Source organism: Mytilus edulis, chromosome 2, assembly GCF_963676685.1.
Source record: "Mytilus edulis chromosome 2, xbMytEdul2.2, whole genome shotgun sequence".
Lineage (NCBI taxonomy): Eukaryota > Metazoa > Mollusca > Bivalvia > Mytilida > Mytilidae > Mytilus > Mytilus edulis.
The window spans coordinates 15,283,657-15,308,325 of NC_092345.1; the positions used below are offsets into that span (position 1 = coordinate 15,283,657).

The 24,669-nt window shown below is 31.3% G+C and overlaps 2 protein-coding genes across 3 annotated transcripts in view; one reads left to right on the forward strand and one right to left on the reverse strand.

Annotated features, from left to right (window-relative positions):
• Positions 1–3,235: 3,235 nt before the first annotated feature.
• Positions 3,236–9,062, forward strand: LOC139511556 (SNARE-associated protein Snapin-like). The gene is made up of 4 exons (XM_071298388.1): positions 3,236–3,397; positions 5,294–5,340; positions 6,400–6,518; positions 7,392–9,062. The coding sequence occupies exons 1-4, from the start codon at positions 3,264–3,266 to the stop codon at positions 7,470–7,472; spliced, it is 381 nt and encodes a 126-aa protein (XP_071154489.1). The 5' UTR covers positions 3,236–3,263; the 3' UTR covers positions 7,473–9,062.
• A 1,905-nt stretch (positions 9,063–10,967) lies between these two features.
• Positions 10,968–24,669, reverse strand: part of LOC139511557 (tetratricopeptide repeat protein 28-like) — a 28,338-nt gene continuing 14,636 nt past the window's right edge. Inside the window, exons 14-20 of one of the 2 annotated variants that reach the window (XM_071298389.1) lie at positions 23,870–24,027; positions 22,886–22,997; positions 21,958–22,023; positions 21,353–21,429; positions 19,020–19,098; positions 16,756–16,770; positions 12,528–12,910 (exon numbers count right to left, since the gene is read on the reverse strand). In XM_071298389.1, the coding sequence (XP_071154490.1) occupies positions 12,665–12,910; positions 16,756–16,770; positions 19,020–19,098; positions 21,353–21,429; positions 21,958–22,023; positions 22,886–22,997; positions 23,870–24,027 (753 nt within the window). In that variant the 3' untranslated portion in view covers positions 12,528–12,664. Of the gene's footprint in view, positions 12,911–16,755; positions 16,771–19,019; positions 19,099–21,352; positions 21,430–21,957; positions 22,024–22,885; positions 22,998–23,869; positions 24,028–24,669 lie in introns of both variants that reach the window. The other variant, XM_071298390.1, reaches the window with a different exon arrangement.

Below are 24,669 nucleotides of genomic sequence, written 5' to 3' on the forward strand. Positions count from 1 at the left end.
ATGATGATATTCATTGTCCTATACCTCATTTTAAAAGTTTAGTGACTGCCTTAAAGAAAATACAATTTTTATGTCGTGATTTTCCTACTTGCATATAACTTTATTTGTTATATGGGTACTTTGCAAGGTCTTCATATCCATCCTACAAAAATAAACTGACCTCTAAGGCTCTTCCTCATTTCTTGGATTAGCGATCAACATTAAAGTCTCACCATATGGTTTGTTTCTTACATAATCTAAGAAGTAGGTCAACTTTATATGATAATGACATGAATTAATGATGTGCAAGTCAGTTTTGTAGGTTTCTTCCTACACTGACTTGATTTTCATGCTTTATTGATCAATGTTCAGTTTTTGATGTATGGAATGATTTGTTCATGTCTGTCCGTCTTGCCAATATCACTTCTTTATCAACAATTTACATGGTTTTTTGTTAATATTTCAGTAGTTTGCTACTCTTTTCAGATACTATATTAAAGCAAAAGGTCAGATATCGTCTCTAATAAATCTTAACAGATTGGCTTATGTATATAAAATGTATCTTTTATAAATATATTGTGTAATTTTATACATAAGGTGAAACGTAAATAAAATATTGAATTGAATTGAATTTATATATGCGATGTATGAAATGATTGCAAGCATACATGACTGTCTTGCAGGGTTCATCTGACCTTGACCTCATTTACGAGGGTCCTCATGGGGTTTTTGATTATGTGATTACTTGGCCGTTTTTTAAATGATTATTTGATTATTAAGCCAAATATTTCATGATTATTTGATTACCTAGGACTGTATTTTTAGTTTATGATTATTTGATTACTAAAGATAAGCAAATATTTAATGATTATGTGATTATATTGGCAAAAAAATGGTGATTATGTGATTACTAGGACCCCCCCATGAGGGGCCTCATTTACATGTTTATTGGTCATTGTTTTCCATAACAAATTGTGTCCACTCTATATATATAGAACTGTTATGATTTCAAAGCTTATACTTGACATGTATATTAAATAGTGTTGTCAAATCGTACACTTTTGCCTAACCAGTTACTCGGATAATCGTTCGACCGATTAACCAGTAAACCGGTACCGTAGTTCAAGTTGATGGTTGAAGGTCTTATCTATAGTACCCTACAAATAGATATAAGAAGATGTGGTATGAGTCTCAATGTGACAACCTTCCTACCAAGTCATACATTTAGGTTCTTATAAAATGATGAATTGAAGTTTGTGCCTTGGTATTATAAGGCTTGTCTGTGAAGATTCCTTGCGAAGTTTGACTTTTGATAATCAAATACACCGTATCAACTAAAGCATTAGTACATTTGTACTAACTTCAGATAGAAAAATAAAAAAAAAACTTCTTGATCTCGTAGAACTTAGAATGTCTGATTAGTTATCAAAGGTACCAGGATTATAATTCAATACGCCAGACGCGCGTTTTGTCTACATAAGACTCATCACTGACGCTAAGATCAAAATAGTTAAAAATCCAAACAAGTACAAAGTTGAAGTGCATAGAGGACCCAAAATTCCAAAAAGTTGTGCCAAATACGGCTAAGGTAATCTATTCCTGGGATAGATCTGAAACCGATGATGCCATCTAAAACCAATGATTCTTTCATTTTCTCTTGTTGTCTCCGAAAATTATGTAGAGTGTTTTCAATTTTAAATGATTAATCCAAGCGTGTTACTCGTACTATCAAGTATACATTGATTATATTCACATTGATTTGCATTTTATAATTTTTGAGTTAGCATTTCGTTTAAAGTGTGAAAAAGCCATGCACGATTGCACATTCAGATGTAGGTCTTCACAATATAAGAACAAAAATAAAATAATGAAGTAATTCGTAAAATTTAATCGACACTATTAATGATTTAAAGTTATTGTTAAAAAAACATGTATACCAATTATGTTTCCTTAAGATCTTGCCCCGAGCTGAGAGACAAGTTCTAATCAATTTCATGTTATTTGATTAACAATAGCAATTCATAATTAGACAATTGATCCGTCAAATTAATTACCGCGACGACAATTTTTAAAGCAAACATAACTATTTTATGATAACAATACTTTATATCAAATCTATCAAAATTGAAAAAAAGTCTGGTTAACCGGTTAGCGTTTTTGGTATTCGGTATTAGTTCGTTCAAACGGTTAACCGATTAACCGGTTTACAGTTGACAACACTAATATTAAACAACAACAGAGGGTGTGTCATAATTTATGCACAAAATTCTAGGTCAAAGGTCAAGGTCAAAAACTTTGGTTTCAGTTGACAACCCCATGTCTGTGTCCTCTCTATATCTAGAGAACCGTTATGATTTCAAAGTTGATGCTTGACATGTATATAAACCAACATCAGAGGGTGTGTCATAATTTATGTATAACTTTCTATGTCAAAAACTTTGATTTCAGTTGACAACCCCATGTCTGTGTCCTCTCTATATCTAGAGAACCGTTATGATTTCAAAGTTGATGCTTGACATGTATATAAACCAACATCAGAGGGTGTGTCATAATTTATGTATAACTTTCTATGTCAAAAACTTTGATTTCAGTTGACAACCCCATGGTGAAGATAAACAATGTTTTACTACACATTATTCACAGCGGGCCTACAGAGATGGCTCCCCTCTTAATGATATCTGAGAAGGCGATAAATGTGTACTGTAATGTTTACTATAGTGACAAAAATTTTAAAAGTTAATAGAAACAAACAAAATTACAATTTTCTTCTCAATTACGAAGTGATTTATTTTAAAAACACCATTTGCATAAGTTTTAAATTTATCTAGTACATAGTTAAGCAGAACAATTAGATATCAAGTCGACGACATGGGTATCTTTCAAGTTGGATGTAGAAAATGCATAACCTCTGATTTAAGAAAAAAAAATTATGACGGACGGAAAACATATCAATCTATTGGTAGCGCGTCATCCCTACAATGGCTTCCATTTCTACGATTGTGAAAATGAACTGGCGTAATGGGGAGATAATTTTGACGAAGTAGAATCCTGAATTATACGTCCTTGCATAAATGTACACCATTGTAATCGTCGAACTTTATTTTGTTTTATTTTATTGCCCTATTTAAAGACGTTGTGGTTTTTAAAAATGTAAGTCGTTTGCCATTATTTTCTCCTTTCTGAATGGGTCATTGGTGATATCAAAAGCTTAGTCTACAGTACGTTTTAAAGATGGAGGTTTTGAATTATGAAATAAGACTAAAATTGACATTGAAAAGAAAAAAATGTCCAGTATCGGTGCGAAAAAGGAAGAAGAAAAACCTCTCGACTGTTCGACAAGAGATGCGATTGCTGATGGATTGGTTGATTTGCTGAAGCCATCGGTTGAAGAAATTGATGGCCGTGTGAAAACTGTCAGGTGATCTATATAGAACAGACATTCAGTTTCAAAGAAGTGGGCGTTTCGACTTGTTTCTGCAGAGTATAATTTTTATATATAAACAAACAACCCTATATATACACTGTATCTGCATTTTAAGCAAATATAGCTTTATATTCAGAAACAGATAAGAACGATGGAGCAAACATTTCTTTAAGTTGAATGTCAACAGACTTAGACTATAGCTACTCAGTGCTCTAGCTAGAAATCAAAAGGGGCAGGGTGCCAGTGGAGGGCAGGGCACTTTTTATGATAAGAAAAGGCACTGCTCATTTTTTTGTCTATGTTTCTGTGTGTATCACGAGTTAACGAATCTCTTCTTTTTTTTTTTTACTGTATTATTTTTTTTTTTTTAAATAAAGATGCTTTTCAACTATAGTCTTTATTTCATTGTTTGTGTAGTTATGAATAATATAGTACATCTTCATCAACAAATTATGTTTTTACAGTTTAACTTTACTCTACCCATTATCAAAGAATATGTGGGGTTTTTTCTTGGCTTTTTTTTTTTTTTTTTTTATCTATATAGGAATTACAGCTTTTAACAAATGGAAGTTTATAACGACCTTGACTGGCTACACAGCCCTTGCACGGTCGGTAGAGCTTTTAAACTGAGAGCATTACTAATTTAACAATGTTTAGAACATGGATTGCTAAAAGTATAATTATCAAGTAGAAATTGCAATATATATTTTTTAATATGTTCAAAGAAAGTTAATATCTTTAAGGTAACATTATTATGTTATTATATATTCAATTGGTAATTTATTCCTTTTTTTGATACTAGATAATATTTTAAGAGCACAAATTTGTAATAAGCTAAAACAGGGGAAGTAACTCCAAAATCAATTTCCACCATGTTTTGATTAATTAAAAACTGTGCTTGTCGCTAACAAGTTGAGATGGAAGGCATTTCTGTAAAGGCATAGTTTTATTTTGATGACTTAAATTCAATTCTAAAGTCATGAAAGTCTTCATTTATATACGCTCTTCCATTGTGACTTGGAGATCGAAAATGCCGACCCAAGCTAAACGCACTCGCCGACACATTCATCAAAAGTATGACAAAAAGATACATTGTCCTAATTAAATTACCTAGTTATTAACACCTTTGAAGTCTTTATCATTGTAATTGATTGTAATGACATGATTAACCTGGGGGCAATCACACAGGTGTCATATACTGATATATGTAATTAACTTGGAGATCAGAAATCGATGAAACAAAATTTTACCAAAACGGCACAAGATAATTTTTGGAAAAAGACCTCAGGGCAGAAGGGCGCCGATTAAGGCACCCAGGGCGCGGCTGAGGGCAACAAGGGCGCGGCGCCCTTCTATTTTGGGCTAGCGAGACCACTGCTACTTGGAAACAATAAATTCTAACTGAATCCTTTTGGTTTTCCAATGACATCATGCATTTAAATTCTTTATGCATGATCTATTCATGTGTCTCATTCCTCCATTTCAAATTATAAATAATGTTCTTCAAGTACCTATAGGTTATCAATTAATATCTTTGGAACCAGGTCATTAATACATAATTTTAAATGTACTTTGTATTAGGGGACGACCATTTGATATTCTGGGGGGGGGGGGGGGGGGGGCAGGAGGATTTGTTTTTGATCGGTTATTTATTTTTGTAAACTAAGAGGACAGATTATTCATTTTCTGCAAATATAAAACATAGCACTTCAAAACAATGTATTTAACATGTTTAAAAACAAATGATTTTTTTTTCACAATTAGCACAAATAAACCAATTTTAAGCCTTGAGACTCTACCACACATGACCATTCTGTTCAGTATGATCCATGATTAATGATGGTCAGTACTTAGTTATTGATTGATTCCTGAATTATTTGCTTTTTTCAGAGAGAGTCAGATTGAACTTAGACAGCAGATTGATCTGGTGGCTGAAGGTACAATGCATTTTATGCAGCTTAATCATTTTAATAACTTAGTTATTTTTCCAATTACTCCCCAAAAAGTGTTTTTAATGAAAGAAATCAGGGGTGAAATCATGATTTGGTTAATTGTATTGGAATAGCTTTATCAAAGACCATTACTGATATGTTCCAATTTTCAAATCCTCAATCCTGTCCTCTTGTCCTCAATTTTTACATTATTGCCAAATTTGTACTTACAATATAAGTAACATGACAAGTGGAGCAGATACTACTTAACCTTCTCCTGCACTCAACTTCAACCCTTAGTTTTGTTCATGATGCTTTTAATATTGTTTCAGGGTTGAATTTGTAAAAATTCTATTTTTTTTTTATCTCTGTTGTTTCTGCCAGTAATAGTTCTATCTGTAGTTGGTCATGAAAAACTGCTTTCAATTCAAGCTTATCATTATGTAAATGTGTTTAAAACTTAATTTGGGGTCCTGCTCTTGCTCATAAATGGTTTGACCAAAAACCAGAGACATATGAAAAATATGTCTCTTCCAAAAACTAAGTGAGAAAGGATTATTTAAAGTCAAATTTGTAAATTTCAACATGTTTATGAGTTCAAAGTGACATCACAAGTGAGCTTTCTGTATTAAAGTTTCAAGATTAAGCAACCAGCTGAAAAATATTGAATATTAAAATAATGATTTCACAATGTTTATTTTTTCATAGCATATTATTAGAGACATATATACATATTTTTATATGCCTCTGATATTATGTAGTTGTATAGAACATTATTATTATACTTGACATTTTTACTAATGTATGCCATCATCGCCATGTATCTATTTTTTTGTATGCTTTTTCTATGATGAGGGCCTAAGTGAAGATAAGTTATAAAGAAGCTAACTGTGTATCCTCTTAAAATAAAGTATTGCTGCTAATGTTGCAGTTGTTCAATTAATTGTCAAAAATCCTGGCTTGGGACAGACAATGCTTTCTTAAAAGTGTTTATGTGTAGGAAATTTTGCTTGTTTTGTTGGTCAATCTCACTCACTTTTAAAGATTATAATATGTATTTTTCAGATTTAAAGAAAATAGCTGAGCTTCAAGGAATTCCAATAGATCTTGAACCCTATGTGAAAAAACTCAACAATTCCAGAAGAAGAGTTATGCTAGTGAATAATATATTACAGAATGCTCAGGTACACTTGATATGTATTAAACAGCATCATTTCCAAATGTATGTGATATAAACATTACCAGTTTAATCAAACTGATAAACAAAACCAACTAAAAAGTCATGAAAAATTTGACATCATGTAACATAAACCTACATGTATGGTAGGAAAATACAATGTCATATAATGAGCTAGTATTTTTTATTAGATATAAGAAGATGTGGTATGAGTGCAATGAGACATCTCTCCATCCAAGTCACAATTTATAAAAGTAAACCATTATAGGTCAAAGTATGGTCTTCAACACGGAGCCTAGGCTCACACCGAACAGCAAGCTATAAAGGGCCCCAAAATTACTAGTGTAAAACTATTCAAACGGAAAAAACAACGGTCTAATCTATATTAAAAAATGAGAAACGAGAAACACTTATGAACCACATCAACAAACGACAACTACTGAACATCAGCATGATCAGATTCCTGACTTAGGACAGGTGCAAATAATTGCAGCAGGTTTAAACATCACCTTTATCTGAAACAATAGTGTAACATCACAACATATAAAGACACACTATAAACTATCAATTGAAAAGGCTTAACACAGGTGAACATACACATTTTAGTTTCCTGTGTATAATTTGGAGTTTAGTATGGTGTTTATTATCACTGAAATAGTACATTGTATATATATTTGTTTAGGGACCAGCTAAAGAAAGCCTCCAGGGGCGGGAATTTCTTGCTACATTGAAGACCTGTTGGTGACCTTCTGTGGTTGTCTATTCTATGGTTGGATTGTTGTCTCTTTGACACATTCCCCATTTCCATTCTCAATTTTATACACTGAACGAATAAATTTAGTCTGTAAACTAGTTTCAGTTTAATTTTTTTTTATTTCAGGATCGTCTTAACAAACTTTATTCCAATGTTTCTAAAGAGACAGCAAAACAGAAAGCATTAGTTGATCCACAGACAAAATGAACATGTACCACAGAAGTGATGTAAACAGTGATGAATTTCTATGGGTTGTCATTTGTTATAATTGAACTCTAGACATAATCTTATGCATGCCATATTCAGGCTTTATAAATATGTCTCTGTGAAGAGTTAAGGGGAGATAATTCGAAATATTATAAACATAGATTTAATTTTGCAGCCTTCATGCATTTTAAAAATGATAATTGCCCACTGTCATTTGTTAGCAGCGACTTGTTTTAAAGAGGAGCAGACCAATACAGTTTTTTACTGGCATTATTTAAATGATTATATATTTTGTCTGTAAATTTTTAGTTCATCATAAATTATGTTCTATAGCTTAGGTTGGAACTCCCTCCGTCAAATGTGAATCAGACATTTTTGGCTGTTTTCATGTTTTTGTGATTTTAATTTTTTCTGACTTGATGAAGGTTAATCCAGAAACATATGTTTAGGAATTATACTTTTATGTTATGTTATGTGAATACTAATAATAGTGCTTGGAATAACCTGTTAAAGTAGTTATGATGGAAAATAATTTATGTTCAGTGGTGGATCCAGAAATTGTGGGGGCCCTGCTCACGTCATGCTTTAGTGATTCCAAATAATCAACCAAATTTTTCCCAGAAAAGGGGGGCCCCCCCCTCTAAATACGCTTCTGAAGTTTAAATTGAGAATACTCATATTCATAATTTTGAAGGTTGCATGTTGAAACATTTTTATCCTTTTAAGTAAGACCATATTTACAATTGACTGAATGTGACCTCTTAATGCTTTTTTTTTTTTATAGTAAACCTGTCTTGTTTTTCCCCTTTTCACAATATACTACACACCTCCTTTTGTTAAAAAAAAAGCTCTGTCTGATCATTTGCATTCCTGCACTTCTGGTGAGCTAAATAATTCATTTTCCCATATGATTTTGAATCAAAACAATGTAATGCGATTTTACAGACTGTTTCATTATAACACATAATCACCCCCATATATAAAAATGCAGGATTGCAGATGAAATAAAAAGGTTTGCCATATTTGAATCACAAAGGATGCATGCATTCATATACATATTTTTAGTTTACTGGAATTTATCATGATACTTAAATACTCACCATAACTCCAAGAATGTATGAATTAAATTAGGAAATTTGCCCAAAATTATAAACCAATCTACGAAATTTGTATCCCAGAATCATGAATTTGACTTTTTATTCTTATTCTTGGGGGCAAAATGTAGAATAAAGATAAAAAAATAAACACAAAACGATCGACACTTATTTTCTAGTGGCTTTTCTCACTAATGGCAAAATAACGAATTATTTCAAAACCAAGAATTTATTTGGATATGCCAACCTGAATATATGCTTCCTTAAAATAAAAGGAAAGAAATTGTTTGAACATTTTGAAATTGGTTTTGATGGTCAAGACAGACTATTTAAGAACTCATAATACATATGCTTTCACACTATTATTTTCTTAAATTAATTTATCGTTATTGGTATATTGTTAATTTGTTGCGTGTTTTCCATATATTATATATATATATAAATATGACATTATATGATTTTCTAATAACATGTGCAATAAAAAATAAAATAAAAACCATTATCTTCAGTTTGTAATCAGAAAATACAATCCAAAACATGTTTAAAAAGCACAGCAATGTTCATTAATGGCATTTAATAAAAATTAAGTCTTTTTCTGGACCATTTATATTTATTCACATTGTGTGCAATTTCCATTTTCCTTTTGCAGAGTGGTAGATCTATTGTATTTGATATCATTTACAATTTATCAAGTTATTTTCATGTCAGGAATTTCAGAGGTTTGCTTAATTATAAAATAAGAAAATGTGGTATGATTAACCCAATGAGACAACTCTCCACCAGAGACCAATTGACATAAAAGTTAAAAACTATAGGTCACTATATGGCCTTCAACAATGAGCAAAACCCCATACTGCATAGTCGGCTATAAAAGTAACTCGATTTTGGGTTTAGCAGAATACTAATAAGATGTACATTTCCAAAGAAAACCTTATGCTCCTTTTGGTGAAATCAAGTAAGTGCTGAGCAAATTGTACTTGATTAATCTTTCATATATATATGTTCCAGACCATATGAGTATTTGGACCGTACGCGTACGGTCCAGCTGATCATACGTTTTGGGATCATATGGGTTAAATTTAAACAAACATTTATCAAAATCTTTATTTTTAGTTATACAAATTGTTATTATTACAAAATAGATGGCCGATGATAAAGTGAATAAGTGAACAATTGAAATTAAATTTTGCTTAATTGTATATCCGTGAATTCTATTTTGTTACTCTGGCCGAAGGTGACACTTGCTTCTAATGAGAACGTCGTATTTTTTACATTTACATGTTTTGTTAATGCATGTTCCTTTGCGTTTGCATTTCTTTTGTAAAGTTCATAAATATTCTAAAACAATTGTCCTCCCACATTATGTTTACTTCCGATAACTTCAATTTCAATGAGCATACTGAGCTGCAATTAATGAATTACCGGCCTGCAAAATACAGGAGATTAACAGATTAAATAAGCGTGATCTTTTCAAATAGTTAAAATATTAAGTTTTTATGTCAAATGCTGTTGAACTTTTTATATTAATTGGAGATATAAGTCATGTTGATCTGTTATATACATTTGTATCTAATAAGCTTGACCAACTTCTTAATATCAGTCAGACCGTACGCGTACGGTCCGACTGTATGCGTATTTTGAAAAAGTACGCATACGGTCCAGACCGTACACGTACGGTCCAAATACTCATACGGTCTGGAACATATATATAGGATAAGTGTATGTATTTATTATAAACATTGAGAGAGATATGAGAATTTCATTCTTTATAACACTAAATACCAATGCTTTGTTGTGGTCGTTCAGACAGTCTAATTACCTGGGACATTTTCAGCTAAAATGACAAAAGGATCTACACTGTCACTCTATAAAACTTACTCCTGGAGGACAGCTTGACCTGTTATTGTAATATCTGAGTTATTTCTGTGTTTGCCTTAAAAAAATATCAGTGCTGCTTGACATTTAGGTGTTAACTAGTTTGTTAACTTGCCCAAGTCTTTCTACATGACAAAGAGTTGTGCACCTGCTATTTTAATTTTGAATTTGGGTTATTGGTTGAAGATGGCATCATCATTTCTCTTCATATTAGTTTGTACAATAAGACAAAACACACACCTCCCTTGAAGACTTCCATTTTTGAGATAAAGATGCATTTCAGTTGTTGTAATACCTTACAAACAGCATCTAAAGTTTATGAAAAGAAAATAGTTCCTCTGTGAAAGTCATTGGCTAGAATTACCAAAAGTCTCTACTCTAGGATCTCAGATTGCCTTTTCAAAGTGTACAAACTTAAAAGAAGTGGTGTAAACTTGTTAGTGTTTTGTTTTTGTGTCTCTAGGTTGCTGGTCTCTACCATAAATCCCACATATTTATTCATATTAAATAAAATCAAACACACAAAAAGGTTTGGTATACTTTTATATCGCAATGTGTCATGTAAAAAATAAATCATTTTATAAAGATAACAGTAGTAGAAATAAAACTTTACATAACAAAACTAAACAAAAAAATAATACTTATAGTTAATATAATTAGAACAAAAAACAAGTGAATGATGCAAAGACAACTTAATAAAGAACATGTGTCCATGGAACAACATGCTAAGGCTTCTCCATCAAAATTCAATGTTCAGGGAACTGTTAAATCTTGGTAAATAGCCCCTTCCAAATCAGGCAAATATTTAATCAGTTCACATCGTTTTGAACATGTGTGCTTGTTTCAAGTTGATTTGAGCACAACTTTATGGGAGACTACCTTAAAAAAAAACTTCAACCCATTATGGGATAGACACATAGACTGGAAAGCTTATTGCAGCCACATCTATTGTATGTTGGGGGAAAAAATTTAACAGTAACTTAATTCAATGTTACCATATGTGTGAGATGTTTATTGGGGAATAAGTCTTCTCAAGATGTGTACTGTGTCAGAGATTTTGTCATCTGGTATCCCCATTGGCACCAAGTTTGGTTGGGTGTTTCACAGATATACTTTTACACATAATTATGTTTGTTTTATTTTTTTCAATTTAGGATTCAGCTCTTTTCAATCAAAAAAGCATGTTTTATCTTTCATTGAGAAGTTTGAAAAAACAACTTACTGTGGATTTATTAATTTTCATGGGATTAAATTTTTGTAAATTGAGAATTATACTACTGTACCAGAATCTTCTGAACATATAAAAAATAAAATTTACAATACAAGCTAAACACTTTATATTACATAAAATGTGGTCAAAAAAGTTTCCATATTGGTCAGTATTAGTAAATCTATATAAAAAAAAATCACTTCTAAGGACAATTGAAATGGACAACATTTTTCAAAACAAACAAAAACCAACAGCAGTGTGTCAAAGACAATATCACAGTTTGAACATATAAATATATTTTACTATTATTTTATTTCATAATATTTTTTTTAAATCGAGTGCAAATGATCATTGAGAATGAGTTTTATTATCCTGAGTGGAGGTCATTTTTCCAGGATCTAGTGCTTGCAACACAAGGTTATTTTGTATTGGACATGCATGAACTTTTAATAAATGTTAACAAATTTTGTTGTTTTTCACTGAAAAGTCCCAATTTAGTCAATAAAAGGAATGAATCAAAGTAAATGAATCAAACAAAAAACATACTTGTATTATCAACAAACAAAAAACATACTTGTATTATCAACAAACAAAAAACATACTTGTATTATCAACAAACAAAACACATACTTGTATTATCAACAAACAAAAAACAAAAACAGCACTTAACAAAAACACTTTGTCATTTATTTAGAAAATTATGTTCAAAAACAAGAGTGTCATTTATTAAAAAAAATAATCATATCTTCCATTATTTTGCTTCTAATTTTACCTGCTATAGATTGAAAATTTAAATAAAAAATGTTGCCTTAGAAAGTAGTCAATATCCTTTCTTTTCTATAAATGTCATCAATCAGGGTCTAGATGGGACGTCCTCATCTCTGTATTCACTCAAATATATTTTATAGCCATTTTTTCAATTCTTTTTTTTTCAATTTCTTTGATTTAAATTTTATCCCCCTTAGATTCTCTATAATTCTGTAAATTCCACTAGACCCTCATTTATGTCTTTCCTAAGTACTTTGTATGTACGGTAAGTAAAGTTTCATGACATCATTTTTGTGCCTGACATCAATGTTACTCAGTCTTTGTTGTAATACAAAGTGTGCATAATCACGTCTCTGATCCACCTCTGGAATAACCATCAATCTCTCCTTCTTCAAAGGAACTCTTTCAAGTGATGCCGAGGCTCCAGGTAGAACTTTGACCTTGTTGGGAGTTGACTTAGGTCTCCCATACTTGGCTAGTTCTTCATTTGCCTATAAACATATTAGGTAATTGGATATAAAGTTTATGAGTTCACAATTACAACTTTAACCCCATGTTAGTATTACACATTGGAGACTTCGGACTCTGAAATAAATAAACTGATCCTGAAAATAGGTTTTAAGGATGAAATTCGTAGTCATAAATTACTGTAAACCAACTTATTTTTGTGAATACTTTAGTTCACATTAAGCCCTCTCTTTCCTGTTTTGCAGCGATTTAATTTCGCTATTCCCAAATTACTTGAAGTAGTAGAATAAGGAATGATCTAAGTTTTACATATTTGCGTTGTTTTTCTACTTGCGAAATTTGCAAATATAAATGGCTCCCCAAAACAAGTTGGTTTACAGTATTTTCATTTCAAGATTAATAATACAAATGCTGTCTATATATTTACAAAGTTTATCTATCCTAAAAATTGCTCAATAAACCCCAATATAAAATCAAAATATATTTTAAAGTAAAATGTTACTTTAAGGAAGCTGGCTTGTCACGTTTTGGATATTTTGTCAGATTTTCGGAATCCTCTGGTTTTATCCATTTGAATGCCTTGCAAAAATTTGCCCGGTGACCCCCATTTTTCTTTTTGTACATCTTTAACATGTATAATGATAAGCCATCTGTAAAAGTCTTATAAGATTTTAATTACTTTTCAACAGTTTTTGAGAACTTCACTATGTCAATACTAAAGCTATGAAAAGTCAAGAGAGAATATTTTCCCGCCAAAATTTCAATGGCTAATATCTCGAAAACAAGCACGGTGACCTATATATTTTTTTTGCTCTGTTGATTCCTTTATTAATCCCCTATCAATATAAACTAGTGTTTTAAAAAGTTAATTACTTTGAAACTGAGAAGCGAACTACCTTAATGTGAACATGACTGAATTTAGGTCTGACACTTAGAATTTGACGTACAGATCAAGAAGAAAAAATAACTATAGCATACAATGATCAGCTGAATTGTTTTGTCAGAGGCTCGCCTAAATACAATTTCCATTAAGTTGGTGCCATTGTAGGTCATCTATTATTTGGACATTAAAATATAATATAATTATTCAATGAGGAAGACAAGTTATGTCTGGGTGGCCTATTTAACGTAGGATGCTCTCATACTTGACAAAAGTCAATGAAGAAAGATTTGTAGATGTCAGTCTCAATTGACCTTCTTTAGGTTTTGAAATTCCTAAAGATTCACCTTTCCAGTAAATTATATCATTGTAAATCTATCAACTTAGAATCTGAAAACTAAACTCTGACTTTAAATTTGATCAAAGTAAACTTGGAAGGAAAACTTATACCAATGAAAGCCAGTGGCCCTTGGAATATGGTTTAATTTACAAATTTATATATTACCAGAAATATATTAATTTTCAATCCTGATACAGATTTTTCCAGAAAAGAGTTCAAAAGTTGAAAATCCAACAAATTTGATTTTTTTTAACCTTTAGATATTCACTATGAAAATTAAAAAATCAAATTAATATCAGGAAATACTGTAAATTCATTATTATTCGTTGGATACTAATTTTCCTGGTTTTCGTGGGTACAGGTGAACCACAAATTCAAATATTCAACGAAATACATATTTTCTATAGGCTTTGTATTCAGATATTGGCAACACCACGAAATCAATTATCCACGGAAATTCTGGTTTTCGTCAATCCACGAAAATTGATATCCACGAAAATAAATGAATCCACAATACCTTAAATCAAGAAAAAATACCCACAACAAAGTAAAAGGTGCATTATGATTGCTATAATGTTTATCTTCTGTCTAAGTGTTGCCATTGAGCCAAAAAAGTAGGTGAATTAAAATCAAATACAAACTTGCATCAAACCCATTGCTCAGTAGTATCATAACAAAAATAATTGCACGATCAAAAACAAACATACAAAGTAAATATGTATGAAATTTCAATGGAAGTACATGAATTTAGCTTTGATGCCTCTAGGCAGTTCAGATAATCTCTACTAAATATGACCGTACTTGGACATCATTTATACAGGATGAATATGGACACCAATTTTGTAACACAATAATATAGGGTGTTGTATTTCAGATAATTGAAAATATCCCACAGTCTATTCATATTTATATGTAATGAAACAACTATATTCTTAACACACCATTTATTCAAATAAAGGTCAGTTCAACTATGAATTAGTGTTTGCATATAAATAAACATGAAGTCAAAATGTACAGGATGGCTGTTTGTTTTGGTATCAGTTAATGTCATGCAAAATTGAATATTTATGATTATCAATCATAAAATCACAAGAAGCATGCATGATGGTCTTTATGAAATTTTAGCACAATTATGAATTTGGGCACTGGTTATAGCTGTTAGGCAATGAAATACCATAAAATACGATCAAAACAACAATTAAATATTCTAACTCTAATGGTTAGTTTTTTTTAAAATGTAACTATTTTACTTACTAAAGGGCTATAACTCTAGGGTGTTTTAATTGTTATAATTTATTTCTAAACAAGGATAGGTACATATAGGTACATCTCATGATAATAATCAGGGCTGCATCTTTACAAAGAATGGGGTGGATTTTCCTACTAATTAAGGCTACAATTATGTACAGGTAGAGGAAATGAAGTCACTTCAAAAGAAATTATACAATGACATGAAATCATGAAATGTAATAATTTGTGAAATTGATAAAATTGGATAATTTCTATTACTTTAATACTTCTTTTTATCACATTTCATCTGCAGTTACACACCTATATTGAATACTAGTACATTTGAAAATACTTTTTAATATATAATAAAGATATTTTTTATTGAAAACAAATTCAAATTGAGCTACATGGATACAATGTAATACATGTACAGATTAACACTTCTTGTCAAGACTACAGTAGAACTTTAACAAAATTAATGTACTGAGAAAACATCTATAGCAATGAATGTGAAATTAAATTTTTAAACATGCTGAATACAAAAATGGATTTTCTCACAACATCAAAGCAGGATTAAAGAAATCAGCTTTAATGGAATGATTCAAAAATTAAAACTAAGAAAATCATTGAAACCTGCATGCATTATCAACTGAAATCTATTGACTGTTTTACAACATAAATATCATCAGTACATGTTACTGTGAACCATATACCTACCGTTATTTGTATCTTAGGTTTTCAACTTTTATTTCATAACACCTCTTACTTCTAATTATTAAAATTCTTTACCATTTAACACCTTATATTCTATAAAACTAACATCTGATATTTATCTAATATGGTAAAATATTTTGAAATTCTTGTTATTTCTGATGGGTTTTTTTTCTTCATACAGTGAAACCCTCATTTCTTCCTTCCAATTTAAGGTCATAAATCAAGAGAAATATTTTTCTGGTAAAAAATTTAAACCTTTAAATTGCTTGTAACTAAATGCAAGCAAGCAGACCTCATTTCATGGCTTTTTATTTTTTTCAAAATTTTGATGTATTTCATTCATTTCCTTTTGAAAAAGAATTCAATGTTGTTGTTTTTTTAAATACCAGTTGCATACACCCTTAAACAAATTGAAGATGTTGTACACGGATTACTTTGAAAAAAATCATAATAATAATAAATTCAATTTCAAACTTTCATTTAGCCTGTGATGTTACTAAAAGTGAATTTATAATTTAAACCTGGGATCTAAAGTCCAAGTTATAAACAAAGTTCTTCAGAAAACCGAGAAGAAATTTAAATATTTTTTTCTATAATCATGACTATAATGACATGTGATATGTATATTCATAATGACAGCAATGATAAAAAACAGTTCTACAATGATTTGGTTGTGCATAACAACATGCAATTATCTCCCTTACCTCTGTTTTCTCTGTCTAAAATTCAAAAGTAGCACAAGCAATGTAAATACATTATACGACAAAAAGCTACCTCTGTATTCTTATTATATAATTTTCAATCATTTGTCTATGACCTCTCAAAATAGCATGACTTAAGAAGCCAAAATAATGAGAACCGTTAAAATTTATCTTTTCTAATGTATAACTATAATTCTTAAATGTTATTTATGCAAAGAAAATTTTGACAAACAAAGTATGGAGCAAATGTATTCCTTGGAACAAAACGAAATATTTGTTAAGATTTGTAACTTTTAACCATAACCATAACCATGATTGTAAATTCATATCTGTTGTCCCAAGTTAGTATGCTGTATTCCAATGCTTTCTTTAATTATTTTTGTATTGTTGTTGGTTTTTTTTGCTTCTTCTTATTTCCAAATTTGTTAACCACAGACTTAAATAATAGTTAAACTCGTCCTATGAAATGGTTGTTGATCTCTTTTTAAGTTTGGACAGTGATACCTAGATGATCACCTGTCTTTGGCTGATGACTTACTGTCTTGTGTATAGTTATATTGAAACTTCTAATTTATATATCCATATCCATATATCAAAACTGTTCACCTTTCCTAAATATTCATCTAAAAATCTAGAACTAGTAATATTTTAAACACATAGGACTACAGAAAAGTCTTTCTTTTTCATGCATTAAATATTTTCTAGAATACATGATATGCTTTTAATACATCAATATTAATTGCAGTTTTAAATTCATATTGAAAGATTTTCCTGGATTTATTATAAGTTTCTTGTGCTATTAAGCCTTTGTGATGTCCAAAGCTTGTACCTCACACTATGCCTCACAATCTCATCACATAGGTTAAATGTAGAAAAACTCTATATTTTACACATTTTCTCCCTATTGATTAATTCTACTCAATATGCTATAAAAAATACTTGAAAACAAGAATGTGTCCACAGTACACGGATGCCCCACTCGCACTATCATTTTCTATGTTTAAAGGACTGTGAAATTGGAATAAATTCTCTAATTTGGCATTAAAATTAGAATGATCTTATCAAAGGGAACATGTATACTAAGTTTCAAGTTGATTGGACTTCTACTTTATCAAAAACTACCTTGACCAAAAACTTTAACCTGAAATTTGCACTATCATTTTCTATGTTCAGTGAACCGTAAAATTGGGGTCAAAACTCTAATTTGGCATTTAAATTAGAAAGATCATATCATAGGGCACATGTATACTAAGTTTCAAGTTGATTGGACTTCAACTTCATCAAAAACTACCTTGACCAAAAACTTTAACCTGAAGCCAAAAACTTTAACCTGAAATTTGCACTATCATTTTCTATGTTCAGTGAACCGTAAAATTGGGGTCAAAACTCTAATTTGGCATTTAAATTAGAAAGATCATATCATAGGGCACATGTATACTAAGTTTCAAGTTGATTGGACTTCAACTTCATCAAAAACTACCTTGACCAAAAACTTTAACCTGAAGCCAAAAACTTTAACCTGAAATTTGCACTAACATTTTCTATGTTCAGTGGACCGTGAAATTGGGGTAAAATCTCTTATTTGGCATTAAAATTAGAAAGATCATATCATAGGGAACATGTGTACCAAGTTTGAAGTCGATTGGACTTCAACTTCATCAAAAACTACCTCGACCAAAAACTTTAACCTGAAGCGGGACAGACGGACGAACGAACGAACGAACGAACAGACGGACGGACGAACGGACGCACAGACCAGAAAACATAATGCCCCTCTACTATCGTAGGTGGGGCATAATAAAAATGCTGTTAAAATCAAATAGGTCATACACTATGCACATTTCCTAAATATCATTATGAAATCAACAAAAAAATAAATAGATTTATAGTACACTTATAGACAGTGAATCTTTTAAAAGATCCCATTTATTCATTGGTAATACATATTCTGATATGAGATTACTGACCACAAGTAGTGCAAGTATTATTGACTAATCATCATATGACAATGTTAAAGGGGTAAATTTAAACTTAGTGTATTCCGAAATCTATGGTAAATTTGAACTTAGTGTATTTAGATATCTATGGTAAATTTGTAATTAAAGTATTAAGATTTCTATGATAAGTGTGAACTTAGTTTAATCAGGTTTCAGAGGTAAATTTGAACTTAATGTATTTAGATATCTAAAAAGTATGGTAAATTTGTACTAAATGTATTCAGGTTTTTATGGCAAATTTGAAAATAGTGTATTCAATAAAAATCTTACCTGAGCTGACACAGTGATCTGGTGCCAGGTCTTAGCTCTGTCTACAAAGTTATGGTACTTTTCCTTCAGGTCGGATTTACTGAAAAACAGTTTTATAATTTTATGAATAATATAACATAGCTAGAATTTTTCAAACAATTCCATGTAAAAGACATATTTATATTCTGGCAGACTTCACCATATCAAACCTCATTCATAATATCAGTTATCTAAATGTAGACTGTATGGTTACTTATAACTGCTTCCTTCCACTTCATTTAAATTTTGGTGGATTATATAGCTGTCTCATTGGCAATCAAGAAACATCAACTTATTTTCTTTTTATAGAAAATAAGTTTGTATTTTATTTTAATCTGATAAAAAAAGAAAGCATTTTCAAACTTTTCTCTTAGTTGACAATTTACCTTCAGATATATTTCTCTTGTCATTATAGTGATTTGGGGCAAAGCTATGCTAAATACAAGTCCTAATAAGCTATAAAGGTCCTAATAAGTTATAAAGGTCCTAATAAGTTATAAAGGTCCTAATAAGTTATAAAGGTCCTAATAAGTTATAAAGGTCAAATAAACTTGGATAGTGGCATATGTGTGCCAATCACAGACTACAGAGAATGCAGTTAGAAAATACTTAAAGGAATTCAAACTAGAGGCTCTTAAGAGCCTGTGTCGCTCACCTTGGTCTATATGCATATTAAACAAAGGACACAGATGAATTCATGACAAAATTGTGTTTTGGTGATGGTGATGTGTTTGAAGTTCTTACTTTACTGAACGTTCTTGCTACTTACAATTATATCTATAATGAACCTTGCCCATTAGTAACGGAGGAAATTATTTGGTAAAAATTTACAAAAAATTACCAAATTAATGAAAATTGTTAAAAATTGACTATAAAGGGCAATAACTCATTAAGGGGTCAACTGACCATTTTGATCATGTTCACTTATTTGTAGATCTTACTTTGCTGAACATTATTGCTGTTTTCAGTTTATCTCTATCTTTAATAGTATTCAAGATAATAACCAAAAACGGCAAAATTTCTTTAAAAATTACCAACTGGGGGGCAGCAACCCAACAACCAGTTGTCCAATTCATCTGAAAATTTTAGGGCAGATAGATCTTCACTTGATCAACAATTTTACCCATGTCTGATTTGCTCTAAATGCTTTGGTTTCAGAGTTATAAGCCAAAATCTACATTTTACCCCATGTTCTATTTTTAGCCATGGCAGCCATCTTGGTTGGTTGGCCGGGTCACTGGACACATTTTTAAAAGAAGATATCCCAATGATGATTGTGGTCAAGTTTGGTTAAATTTGGCCCAGTAGTTTCAGAGGAGAATATTTTTGTAAAAGTTAACGACGACGGACGCCGGAAGCCAAGTGATGAGAAAAGCTCACTTAGCCCTTTGGGCTAGGTGAGCTAAAAACGGTATAATTTCCTTAAAATTGCCAATTCAGGAGCAGCAACCCAACAACAGGTTGTCCGATTTGTCTGAAAATTTCAGGGCAGATAGATCTTCAACTGATAAACAATTTTACCCCCGTCAGATTTGCTTTAAATGCTTTGGTTTCAGAGTTATAAGCCAAAATCTACATTTTACCCCTATGTTCTATTTTTAGCCATGGCGGCCATTTTAGTTGGTTGGCCAGGTCACGCCACACATTTTTTAAACTAGATACCCCAATGATGATTGTGGCCTAGTTTGGTTTAATTTGGCCCAGTAGTTTCAGAGGAGAAGATTTTTGTAAAAGCTAACGACGGAGGACGACGCCGCCGCCGGACGCAGAGTGATGAGAAAAGTTCACTTGGCCCTTCGGGCCAGGTGAGTTAAAAAGGTGACCTATACAACCTATAGTTGCTATCCTACTATGTCAATAATTGTTTTAACACTTTCAGTAATTAGCTGAATATTGTCAATAATTGTTTTAACACTTTCAGTAATTAGCTGAATATTGTCAATAATTGTTTTAACACTTTCAGTAATTAGCTGAATATTGTCTTAGAATGACCTTAGATCAGCTCTGAATAATCTTCTGACTTCAAGTAACGATAACTTTTTATTTATGACGTCAACTTTTTTAATTTGTGTTGTCAAATTTAAGAGAACTTGTGTGTGATTTTAAGTAATGGATGAACAAATTTGCAAACAAGTGTAAATACACCTATTGGTCTACAGTGGAGTGTTGTCTCACAGGCAATTATACCACATCTTCTTATTTTCATACAAAACCATACAAAACCATAAAATCTAATATCTAAGAAAATTTAATTGTTTCTAAATTCATGACAATTGAATCCCTTGAAAATAAATGAATACACAGTATGTAAATACCTCCTTGCCAACTTGATTTTTTCATCCATTTCCTCAGTTCTTTCTGCTCGACTCAGCCAAGGTGTGCTCATCCTCAACTGTATCATTTGATTTAAATTATAGATTAAGCAATATTGTTGGCTGCATTATACAGATAAATATTTTCACAATTACATTGGCAAACAAATATTGCACCAGTATATAAAAAGTAACAACAACTTTGGAAATTTCTTTAATTTAGAAACTTTCAATGTTACTATTTTTTTAACTTCTTGGTAGCCAGGCATATTTCTCAAAAAATATATTGTCAGGGATTTGATGGGTATATATTATTTGGTGCCACGTGTGGAGGAGCACAAACTGCTTTCTCTTCTGGAGCACCTGATTATTGGTGAAGTTAATGTAGCTAAATCTTTAGTTTCTATGACATGTTTTGTTCTTGTTGTTGGTCTTTTCCTTGTTTTTCTTTAAGCAAATGTGTTGTCTGCTTTTATTGGACCAATTGGTGTCTTCTCTTATTTGTTCTATAGTTAATGATATGGTTTACTTTTTTTGCAACAGAGCAGGAAATTTTCTATGACCCATATACATTGAAAGAACAAAATTTTTAGTTTTTATTAACAAACCTGATTTCTGGGGAGAATCAGTGGCGTAAGTGATGGCAATTTTCCAGCTTCTATAAACTGAGAACTCTAGAAATAAAAATATAAAACTTCAATTTTCAAAAATTTCTACAATTTATATAAATATTCTTAGCTATTTCATAACTCAATGAAAAACATTTCTTTCTTGTTGGATATTGCATGACTGAAAGTACTAGAAGAATTTTAAAAAAGCATAATACATGAACTTATAGCAATTATTATATTTAAGGAATAACAGTACTGTAGTTGAAGTGTTGCCACCGTCAATTGTAGATTTGATGGTTGCAAATGCAGTTTTACTGGAGACGCCTATCGGAGACAGTAAAACGGAGATTTGAGACCGTCAAATCAAAATTGACGGTGGCAACTCTTCAACTTTAGTACTGTTATTCTGATTCTAATGCATTACAAAAAGAAATAATACGATAAAACTTGAAAAAAGGTCTAAATTTGACAAATAAAAAAAATCTGTGAAACTTCATGAATGATTTTGGCGCAAAGACGTCATGGCTAAACGTGACGCCATACAAATGAAAACTTACAAACTGGAGATTATTACTTTACCTGTACGATTCAAATTCGGATAAAATAACATTAAAATGGCGAATTTGAGATAGGTGTTGTTTTATTTTCAATTATATAGTAGTAATCGAACAGTTGTTGATTCAACAATTCAAAATGGCGGGTTCATCCTTAGTTACGCCTGGTCAACTGTGGATTTGACGGCAACTTTTAGCCAATGAAAAAAATTGTTACATACAAATTGCATTAGAATTTTCATTTAACATAGGGATAAATCATCAATTCAAGTCATGTCTGCTTAATATTGTCCTCAGAGTGCTATGAAAATGTCAGAAAAAATTATGCATCAAAGTTAAATAAAGATTTTGCCAAATGACAATATATCTACCTTAGAAATACTTGGCTTTCCTAATAAGTTGACATCTAACCTATACAATAGCACTTGACTCTTGTGTGCGCTTACAGCCAGGAAAAACTGTAGAACTGATGTCATAAGTCGTCTGAAAGAAATAATCTACACTGAAAATTATGTTACGACCAAAACCATACAAGAATGTTTGAATTTTGTAGGTTTACTAATAGTATTTGTAAAATTCTTTGTCACTGTATCTCCTAGCGTTAGAAATTTTTTCTGGACTGTTTTTCAATGTGTTTGTTTCTTCTACTTTTCATTACTTATTGAGATAAAAAAGTAGATCACCATGCCCTGCTCACACCAACACACATTTCAGTGTTCATGCTCTGCTCACACCAACACACATTTCAGTGTTCATGCTCTGCTCACACCAACACACATTTCAGTGTTCATGCTCTGCTCACACCAACACACATTTCAGTGTTCATGCTCTGCTCTCACCAACACACATTTCAGTGTTCATGCTCTGCTCACACCAACACACATTTCAGTGTTCATGCTCTGCTCTCACCAACACACATTTCAGTGTTCATGCTCTGCTCACACCAACACACATTAAAGTGTTCATGCCCTGCTCACACCAACACACATTTCAGTGTTCATGACCTGCTCACACCAACAAACATTTCAGTGTTCATGCTCTGCTCACACCAACACACATTTCAGTGTTCATTCCCTGCTCACACCAACACACATTTCAGTGTCCATGCTCTGCTCACACCAACACACATTTCAGTGTTCATGCCCTGCTCACACCAACACACATTTCAGTGTTCATGCCCTGTATTTCAAAATCCTAATTTTGCAGAACATTTCTAGTTGATGAGACAATAACTAAGAAATAAACTAGTTTGTTCAGGAACTTCTTCATCCCATATCCGATTAAAGTTTTTGATGAAGACTCTACCTGCATGTATAACATTGAAATTATTGTAAAGGTATATTGTAAGATATTACCTGTATAATGGAGTCCTGTTGAAGTTAAGGATCATACCAATCTGATGAAAACCAGAGTTCATCAGCACTTTCCTGGCCTTCACATTTTGCCATAATGGGCGCACAGACAAGTCAGACACTTTTAGTTGTATCTCTGGTGCATGCTTTGTAATGGCAAGCTGCAAACATTAAATCGAGTTACTACTATACTTTGGTATCTTAAGTGAAAATGTATATGTAAAAAAGTTGAATACAGTTCTTGACTATCATTTGATATTCATCAACTAAAGTGTAATAATTCAGGATTCAACATGCTTTAGTTAGAGATATAATAAAATTAGTATTCAAAATGATCATCAATGACAAAAGTGTCAATTCCATAAAAAGGGGGGGGGAGCTGATATCTAAAGCAAATATGTTTAGTAGTACCTATATCACATGGTCTACTTTGATGTTTGATATTACTTTCTGTTTTAATTTTTTTTTGAATTTATTAAATAAAAACTCATAAAAATTAACACCAATGAAATCCAATTCTCCAATTAAGAGGTTAAAAAAACATGTCAATTTTTAAATTTTGAGCAATTAATTCAAATATTTTAACAATTATTAATTAATTATTTGCTTTGTCAAGTGGATGTAGGAATTTTGTGTAATTGAATTACACATCATATCATGAAAAGTTTTCTGCCATTACAATGCAAAATGCCATAAAGATAGTGTGAACAAACTAAATTTATCAAGTAAAAAGTGTTCACACAGGCAATCTACGGTATAATATTTTCAAAACAGAGCTTTTGGAGCTAACTCATTACATACCA

Excerpts from the sequence above, each read along its gene's own strand:
- LOC139511556 (XM_071298388.1), top strand. The coding sequence starts at position 3,264 with ATGTCCAGTATCGGTGCGAAAAAGGAAGAAGAAAAACCTCTCGACTGT. Across the intron at positions 5,341-6,399 it reads GATTGATCTGGTGGCTGAAG|ATTTAAAGAAAATAGCTGAG; the intron begins GTACAATGCATT and ends TGTATTTTTCAG. Across the intron at positions 6,519-7,391 it reads ATATATTACAGAATGCTCAG|GATCGTCTTAACAAACTTTA; the intron begins GTACACTTGATA and ends TTTTTATTTCAG.